Here is a 10,206-nt window from a genome sequence, read left to right as displayed (position 1 = left end):
ATAGAAGGAAAGAGAAAAGAGATATAGCCAGAGAAAGTGAGCAGTATAGATGGAGGCAACAAAATCAGAATTCCTGAGTCTGTCCCAATCCCTCCTCACCACACCCTCAGGAGTTTTTCTCTGCTAGTCTTTTCCTGTGGCCACAGACTGTTTCGCTCTGTCTCTATCCACTGTAATCCATTTTTGATACTATTGCTAAATGAATCTTACGAAGCCAATGCTTTCACAATTTTAATAGTTAGCAGTGTTATTCAGAGCCTGGGACATTTTGGTTTCAACACTCTGGGCAAGCTTCTATTCTCTACTGTCCCTTCTTATCCCATTTATCAATCCACACCATGATCCCCAGGGCCTGGCCAACCTACTTTAGTGATCTCCAAGGTGCGGAGAATATCCTTAAATATTTTTGTCTACTCCTTAAATCTATAACTTGCCAATTAATATCATTTTCCACCCCAGCACAGCTAAGTCACCAATACTTGAGGGCATTTTAAAAGAATTTTCTCCATATTTTTTTAGAAATGTTCCTTATACACAGCAAACTGTTGATATGCATGTATTAATTAAATCACTGACTATTTGAAGAAGGAACAAATTATACAATAAACTGATATGTAAAATACAGTGTCTTGAAGCAGTTGGGAAGAAAATCATTAATTTGAATACTAATTAAAATAAATTAAATTGTTACTAATTAACTGTTGTATGAGAAATAGTCAACAATTTGCCTTTTGTCTGTATTAACTGTCTTCTGCATCATCAAGTAACAAAATCAAATCTACATCATTTTGCTCACTTTACACATCTGTGCCTTTAACAATAATGAAAATATTTTTTATGTGAGAAAAAAAGAAAGGCATAGTTACTAAAGGCAACAATGACCTTAGTTACTCAAATACATGCATTTCATGCATTTGTCCATGTATTTTGTCCAGCAATCAATTACTGAACATCTCCTGTGAGCTGGACACTGCCTTCAGCTGCTGTGAGACATAAGGTACAATGCGTATTATTCAGAAAGGCACTTGAAGTGTTAGAGAGGACCAAGACTTATTTATGCATGAGAGGTGATGATGTAATGCCAAGAAATAATATAGGCAGTGAAGTCAAGGGAAGGGGTACGAGCCTTGACTTAAGCCAGTAAAGATGAGCAAAGGGAAGAGCAAACATTTTCAATGTGAAAGGAGGAAGCAACTCCCTTGTGTTGTATTTAGAATTATTTAATAGGAGAACCATTGAAAAGTATGTGTTCTGTTGCCTTGGAACCTCAATAAACCATGTCAAACCATATGCTTATGATCAAGTAAAATAATTACTGAACTGACAACAGCATCCATTTCCTGATTTTTCTGTGCACACATAAATTTGTCATTACTGTCCTGGGGCCAAAGCATGGCAATTCTAAAGATTTCACTTTACTTTTGGCTTTCTTAAGTGAATTCACCCAAGTTTCAATCAAGCGGAGATCTGTGAAAGGATGCTGTTGCCAAGACAAATGAAGTTGTGTGTCTTAGGGACTGTTCTGGTTCAAGGAGATTGGCAGATTTGTCCCTTAATTCCAGCATTTCTCTCACTTTATCATAATCACTGGGTGCCTAAAGTCTCTATGGGAACAACATCTGTAATCCCAGCGATTCCCCAATGCCTAGCCACAGTGCTTATGTGAGGGAAAGAAGGTTCAAATAATGTTTGGTGGGTTATTTGTGAAAGTCTGGTTAGGAGGAAAATGAATTAGTAATTTATTGCCAAATTGAGAGAGAGAGAGAGAGAGAGAGAGAGAGAGAGAGAGAGGAGAGAGAGAGAGAGAAAGGATGATGTTGATGATGATGATGATGATAGATAGATAGATAGATAGATAGATAGATAGATAGATAGATAGATAGAGCTTAACTTTCTTTTATTATGAACAAGCTCCATCATCTTCCAGTAACCTTGTGATGAGAACTGGGCTGTGGCCACATGGGTGTTGGAGGGAGGAAAACATTCCTGATCAAAACTCCAGCAGGAGCAGACAATTTCTGCAGAGCTTTGCTCTATCAGCAGGTAAAATAGGGTGTATCTGTGGCCCAGACATAGGCATCGCTTCACTAAAGCTCCACTAAGCTTTGTGTGTGGGGGGGAAGCATATCAAAGAAGAGAAAAATTAATGATGGTTAAAAAATAATTTAATTTTAATTTCCTATTTATCTTCATTAGTTGGATATCCTTCAAGTCTATATTTTACTTTTACAATTTTCCTGATTTTGTATTTTGGCTGTATTATAGGACAGAAAAAGGTAAAGTAAACATGTGATGTCTGACTATACCACTTCTCAAATTCTGTTAGCTACTGGCATCCAAAGTCACAAGCTGGACAACTTGGTACTCATCATTGCCAATGTTCTTCTAGCTCCTTTTCCTGCATTTCTAAAAATCATTTTATTATAATATAATCACATAATTTTTCCTCCCCTTTCACCCTTTAAACTCTCCTATGTACCTACCTTGGTCTCTTCCAAATTCATGATTCCTTTTATTTCGTCATTGGTGTGTGTATAGTCTGTGTGAGTGTGTGTGTGTGTGTGTGTGTGTGTGTGTGTGTGTGTGTGTTATGTGCCTAACTATATGATACAATATGGTCAGTCCTGTTGTGGGATATTATTTTAAAGTGTGTTATTTTTGTTTATGTTGCATTTGTTTAACTCTGTGAAGCTGTGTTACTTTGCCTGTCTAAAACACCTGATGGTCTAATAAAGAACTGAACGGCCAATAGCAAAGCAGGAGAAAGGATAGGCAGGGCTGGCAGGCAGAGAGGATAAATAGAAGGAGAAATCTAAGAGAAAGAGGAAGGAGGAGCAAGAGAAAGAGGAGGGCATCAGGGACCAGCCACCCGGCTACACAACCAGCAATGGAGTAAGAAATAATGAAAGGTAAAAAGAAATCAAGAAAGGTAAAGGGGCAAAGACAAAAGCTAGATGGAAAATTTAAAGTTAAGAAAAGCTGGCTAGCAACAAGCCAAGGTAAGGCCAGACATTTATAATTAAGAACAAACCTCCATGTGTGACTTATTTGGGAACTGCGTGGCAGGGCCCCCCAAAGAGCAAAAACAAACAATAACACAGTACCATGTAATGTTACTTATATTTATGTTTTCAGGGCTGATCATTAGTATTGGATAATCAATTGACATGTTCCTCCTTAGGGAGGTCTGTTGCTTTCAGCATTCCTTTAGTCTTCCATCTAGGGCTTTGGATGAGAGCTTGTGAATACTCCCCATTCCAAGTTAATCTGTCTATCAGTGTCTTCCTCCTTCAGGCCATGTTTAGACATCCTGTTGGTGAGACTTCATGAATGTAACTTTTCTAACATTTCTAGAGTAGACATGTTCTCACAACAAACTTTCTATTCCTCTGGTTCTTGCAATCTTTCTGCCCCTTCTTCCCCAATGGTCCCTGAGCTGTAGGTGCAGGAACTGTATTGTAGATTTAGGTCTTGGTGTCAGATTTAAGTTTATTTACAAGTTGACTCCTTTGGCTAGTAAACCTCAGAGATACCTGAGATTTATATAAACATCACTAGGCAAAATGAAATGCAATGTGAAGTTAAATAGTTGAGTTTGAATTCAAGATCATTTTAAGTTTACTTTAAGATCATGTAGTCACTTGATATCTGGTGAAGAAAAGTTACAGACATTCTATGCCTGGTATTCCCAAGTAAGATTAAAGCCCTTGATTCTGCAGATTAACCTGGGTCTTGATATGACTAACCTTGGGATTCTTACCTCCATACACCCTCAACTCTGTCGTTTTAAAAATCTGGATGTATAAAATTTGAGACATAGAACAGAACCTAGATCTTACTGTCACCAGATTTTGCTGTTGTTGCAATACTTCTGTATGTCTTCTACTTGATATAATTAACAGGAAAGCTAATAATATTCCACTTGTGGTCTAATTTGGCCCAGTTGAACACCTTTCTAATTTAAATTCTACTGCCCTGGTGTGTTTGGCAAACATAATCCCCAGAGTTACACCTTTATCATTACTGTATTCATAATATTTATTATGAAATTGTTTGTGGAATAAAGATCGGTCTCTGCTGTGGAAGTGAAATGTGAAGCAGTCCCCAATTAAGTACAAAGCGGGGGTCATCTAACACTCAGCATTACTCATCCGTGTCCTCTGTGGGCTGCGTGGGATCAGCAATGGCTCCTCTGGAGCCTGGAAGCCATGTTATACACCCCCTGATTCCTTGCTGACCTTTTAGGACACATTCTTCCAATGTTGTACTATCTTTCCATTGTGTGAAAAGACAACAGTGTTATGGAAAATGATGATGGGCAGTGCAAGGGTTTGGGCTGCAGTACCCATGACAATTTTAAGAAACTCTCCCTCTGGAATTAAAAGAACAAATTAAGACTCAGAATTCATGCTACATTCTCCGAAGTTTCTTTAGCACATTCCAAAACCATTTGCTTTAGCTACTGGTGAGGTTCTGCACTGAAAATAGCAGAATATAGGAAAAGATATAGTTTAAAAGATAATTCTTCATCAAATATTTCTAAAAATCAGAATAAAAACAACTCATCTTCAAACTATTTTTCATTGTTGTAACTGAGTATGTAAAGATTTTCTGTCTCATTCACTTGGCCAAGTAGAATAGGCACGGGGTTGCATGCTTCTTCCAGGAGAAGTGTTTCTTGTCATGATGTGATGACAGAGAAGAGTTCTCTTGAAGTGAGGCAGATCTGGTTAAATCCAAGTTCTGTAACTTATAACAAGTATAATCTATCTCTTGTCTTCTCAAATTCTTAGTTTGTTGAATACTAAACAAAAACAAGAAGAATTAGTATACACTCACCTCTGCAGACCTTGAGTGTTAGTCTATGAAAAAAAAAGGCATCCAGGCACTTAAGTAAGTTTATTTTAATAAAAATAAATTGTCATTACAAATTCAAGACAAATCTAGGAAAATTTTGTCCCCAGTCTTGAAAAATAGTTTGCGTAAATGGTCTAGGAGAGCAAGTAAGATTTTCTGTTAGTTGAACATCAGCCTCCTATACTTTGTCCTTTCCTTATATACTTACCAAGCACTTCTGGGCTCTCTTCCTTGGGAATTGCTAATTTCCTATTTTCCATTGGTTTTGCTTGCTATGGGGTGTCTTTCCATGATCTTCTTTGGCAATGAGCTCTTATACACATAAAATGTAACTTAGTTGTTGTCTTCTTCTCTCTTCATCATTTCACAAGCAATGATAGAATTCCCGAACAAAGGCATTTTTCTTTTGAGTTTGTAACAGTGCATCTTACCATATCTTAGAGTTTGCCCTGATGTGATGGCCTCCATCTGCAGCAAGAGGTGGAGAAGAATACTGTGATAATACAGGAGAGGCAGAGTGATTTCCCAACCTCTCCTATTTTTTTTTCCAATTTTCAAAGGTATAGCCTTTATTTGAAATAGAGTTATACTTTGCCATTTATCTCTAAATAAACAATATCTACAGCTGCTTGATTTCAGAGATTGGTAAAATATACATGATGCAGTGGCCACTAAGTCATTACTCAACAGATTATCTACTACCTAAGTATCTACCATCTATTTTCATCTATCTATCATCTATTTATGTATCATTTATCTGTAATCTATTTATCACCTATTTATCTACCACATATCTGTCACATCTAGTTTTCTGTCATGTAACTAGTTATCATCTACCAATCACCTATTTATAACATCCATGTGTCATCTGTCTTGTATCTATCACATCTATCTATCTATCTATCTATCTATCTATCTATCTATCTATCTATCTATCTATCTATTTATCTATCATCTAATCTGTCATCTATCATCATCTACATATCACCTATCATATGTGTGCATGTATCATGCCAAAATGTCTGCTTACTTTATTGTCAGACTTCTTCAAAGAGCACATTCTAAGATAGATTAAGTTCATGTGACTGTCTTCTCTGTCTGGGTGCCAGGCTTGTTGCCACACTGCATAATAGTCCTTCCCCTCGAGGCATCATCACTTTCTGACCACTTGGCAGCATACAAGGCATTTTACAGGGGTTCCTGAGTTCTTCCAAGAGAATTATGAGAGCTACACCTGTGTCCCCAGGAAAACTCTGAGTTAATGTGATTGGCCCTGCATTTCTAGTGAAAGCCTCTAGAAATGAGGCAAGGCCTGGGCTGGGACTGACTTGGGATCAAACTGTGGAAAGGCAATGGGAAATGTAGGGTTTCAGAAACAGAGGACTCATGTGTTCTGTTCTTCTGTGGTGTCTTTTCTGACAATTGGACATCCAGCCTCTTCTTAAGCACTTCAAGTGACAGGGCTTGGTGGGCAGTTCACCTTTCTCCTCCTTACTTTATAATCTGAATAGCGATGCCATGAGAGAAGATGAAGAAGAGTTGTGTTTGGGTCTTGCCATGTTGGGTCCTGTGACCTTTTTTGTGTTCCTTCTCTAGCAGTTCCATGTACAATACAAAAGTTTAAAGCTCAAATAAAACAGCTAATGGGTAAACCTTTCCTACTTCAGATGGGTGATGTATTTTTTTAAACCTTCTATGCTTATACTAAATGTGACATATTAAATCCATCAGTACTTTACTAGTGACTAACTGCTGAGTGAATGAATGAGTGAATGAATGATTCATTGCTCCTCTCCACCCCATCTGCATCCAATGGGGTAGAAAAGTCTCCATAAACTTAGCATTGACACTTGGTCCGCGAAGTCAGGATAGGAATACAAGCACACACACTTTGTCAGTGCAAATTCAGGCTAATGGTCTCCTTTGAGCATTTAGCAGTAGTGCCCGTCCACCTGGCATTGCTACAGACACCAGATTCAGAATGACAGTGTATTGCCAACCACTGACCTTCGCTTTTAATCTCTTCCAGGAATTTCTACTACATCACTATGTTGCGGGACCCCGTGTCACGTTACCTGAGTGAATGGAAACATGTTCAGAGAGGGGCCACATGGAAAACCTCTCTCCACATGTGTGATGGAAGGAGCCCCACCCCGGATGAGCTGCCTACTTGCTACCCAGGGGATGACTGGTCTGGGGTCAGCTTGCGGGAGTTCATGGATTGCAGCTACAACTTGGCCAACAACCGGCAGGTGCGCATGCTGGCTGACCTCAGCCTGGTGGGCTGCTACAACTTGACTTTCATGAATGAGAGTGAGCGCAATACCATCCTGTTGCAGAGTGCTAAGAACAACCTGAAGAACATGGCCTTCTTCGGGCTCACGGAATTCCAGAGGAAGACACAGTTTCTCTTTGAGAGGACATTCAACCTGAAGTTCATCTCCCCTTTCACACAGTTCAACATCACACGGGCTTCCAATGTGGACATCAATGAGGGAGCCCGTCAGCACATCGAGGAGTTGAACTTCCTGGACATGCAGCTTTATGAATATGCAAAAGATCTCTTCCAGCAACGGTACCACCACACCAAACAGCTAGAGCACCAGAGGGACCGCCAGAAGAGGCGTGAGGAGCGGAGGCTGCAGCGGGAACACCGAGCACATCGATGGCCCAAAGAGGATGGGGCCACAGAGGGGACTGTCACTGAGGACTACAACAGCCAGGTGGTGAGATGGTGACCCTCCGCCTGCTCCTTTTTCATGATGGGGAGATGAGCAGGCACCTTGTCCTGCTGTTGGATTACACTGAAGAAGGAAGCTGGGTCAGGCTGAGGATCTCTGGCTGTGTGTGACTTAATTCAAATGTCTGCTTCCTCTTGGTCTTCAATCCAACTGGAAATTTTCCATCTTGTTTTCTTTTTTCCTTTTCTAGACATTTTCTGATCACTGATATAAGTGGGGTGGAAATGCATTGAACAGACCACTGTAGGGGGTCAGAAGAGAGGCCTCAGAAAGGAGATAGTATATAGTATCTTTGCCACTCACAGTGGGTCAATTAGGGAGCCTGAGGCCCACAGAAGTACCCAGGAAAACCAAAACCATGGCTTGTATGCTCTGCTGAATTCATCACAGTGCACCTAATAGACCATTGGTCTGTTTAGAGAAAGAAAGAAAGACCCTTCTGCCCTTAGATGACCCTTCTCACTCTGTTGAATTTGGGAACTGTTCACATGAGGTTTAAATCATGAATAACATGGTTTGTCTCTGCAGATGGTTTTAAACAAGATTACCATAATACTGACCATAACTAGAGACTCTTAGCCTACAAACTCTGACATCAGAGCCCTAAGCCACAGGTCCACTTGGTCTTTTAGGGGATAGGGAGTGAACACAAGGTAGGGTTGGTTATGACCCTGAGAAATAAACACTGATGGGACTTAGTAATGACTAAGGAGATTACACTTTATCAGTGTTAATCCTCCAAGTAAAGAATAAATTTTTAAAAATTAGGAGAATGAGAGCAAAGAAAGCAGAAGAAAACCTCCATTTCTAAGCCAGCTTTAGAACCTTAGTTGTTACATTAAAAAAATGTCAGACTCTTGCCTTTGTGGGGCAGACACCTTCTCAGCCAGGTTTGAAATTCTGCTATCACAGAAGAAAAGATGTTTTCAAAAATCTTGAGTTAAAGTACAGGAGCTGAACCAATGAGGACACACAATACATCCCAGATCAATATATGAGTGGGGCCAGGAGCTGCAGCATGGCATTCATGAGACAGTTATATCAGTTCAGAAGGACGCTGCATCTGACATTTACAGGGTGCTTAAACTGCTGTCTTCCCACACAATCATTGCCTGTTCCATGGCTACAACCAGAGAACCAAACTACAGCATACAAAACTGGACCAAAAATATGCTGCATTGCCCTAGGTTTCTTGGTTTTACCCTTCCCAAGCCACAACAACAGACACTTCTGGAAAGGGACAGGAAGGAGGGAGTAGAAAGCCTTTGCCTCACATTCAGTGGAGGAGCAGAGTGAGTAGAAAGTTTTACAACATGTTTGTAAGATCAATCCTTTCAAGCAGCTAAAGGCCAAAGGCTTGAGACCCAGAAATCAGAGTGGAACACCTATTTAATTGATGTCCTATATGTTTGATGTTTAAGCCAGCTTTATACAAGCCACTTCTCAGCCTTCAGAATGTTCTCTCTGGGGTTGAAAGGCCATCATCTCCCAATGTTTATGGAGGGACTGATGCAAGGGAGCCTAGCATCTTTTGTAGATTCCAATGGAGAAGTAGCTTTGATGTTTCTCTTACTGTGCCAGATGCAAGATCTATATTCATGTAGCGCTTCCCATGTAGGGTAAATATTCCTGCCAATCATAGAAGAAGCCAGATGTTCTTATGCTGAAGTATTTGCTCCTGATCCACAGAGGTGGTATAAAGTGATAGGTCTACACTTGCAGTAATCCTGAGTCCTTCTCCCTTAGGGTGAGTTCCTCCCTCATCCTTTTCTCACTGGTGAGCTGAGAGATGGAAGACTTCTTTAGCAACTATAATTTTTGAGTTACACACAAAAGTAAATTTAAAGTGGGACAATTAATTATGGCTTTTTTCATTTGTAGAGATGAAGCCTCTCAAAATATCCATGTATCTCTTTATGATGATTTGCTCTAGAGGAGGTAGGGAAAAGGGGAAGGGCAGAGGGATGAGAAGAACACATTCAGTCATTGAGATCTAATGTTCTGCCCAAAATGGAAACCTGAAAACTGTGCCTCTGCCATCAACTCTGATACACACACACACACACACACACACACACACACACACACACATACATACATGCAGCATGCACACACACACACACACACACATACACACACATACATGCAGCACGCACACACACACACACACACACACACACACACACACACACACACCTCAGTGTTTTTTCAAATGGACTAGAAAGCATCAGATTGATTCTTTTAAACTCACTTTACATTTTTAGCAAGGAATCCTGGAGGCAGCCCTGCTACCACCACATTATTCCTCTGGAATCTTAGAGTTTATATCAAAAGGCTTTCCGCCACCTCAAGGCTGAATGTAGGATGTGTGACCCTCCCTCCACTTGGAAGCAGACAACAGAATGATGTGAGAAGGAGAAACCATCTCTGTGTTGGCCCCAGGCCAGTGCTAAGTGAATTGGAAAGACTAGCATGGGCTCTCTCACTCATAGAGTTCCATTCGGAAGCATCACAGTTGTCATATCCCCGGGGTCCTGCTTGATAGAAATGGAGAGGTGGGATATAGTGCATTCTCTGAAAATTGACTGCACAGCTCCATGCTGGGTGA

The 10,206-nt window shown here is 40.3% G+C and overlaps 1 protein-coding gene across 1 annotated transcript in view; it reads left to right on the top strand.

Annotated features, from left to right (window-relative positions):
• Hs6st3 (heparan sulfate 6-O-sulfotransferase 3) overlaps positions 1-7,595 on the top strand; it is a 714,213-nt gene extending 706,618 nt beyond the window's left edge. Inside the window, exon 2 of the mRNA XM_059273200.1 lies at positions 6,887-7,595. Within this exon, the coding sequence (XP_059129183.1) occupies positions 6,887-7,595 (709 nt within the window). The remainder of the gene's footprint in view (positions 1-6,886) is intronic.
• Positions 7,596-10,206: the final 2,611 nt, after the last annotated feature.

Source organism: Peromyscus eremicus, chromosome 9 (assembly GCF_949786415.1).
Source record: "Peromyscus eremicus chromosome 9, PerEre_H2_v1, whole genome shotgun sequence".
NCBI lineage: Eukaryota > Metazoa > Chordata > Mammalia > Rodentia > Cricetidae > Peromyscus > Peromyscus eremicus.
Note: the sequence above shows the minus strand (reverse complement) of the source record. Positions and strands in the feature narration are given on the sequence as shown.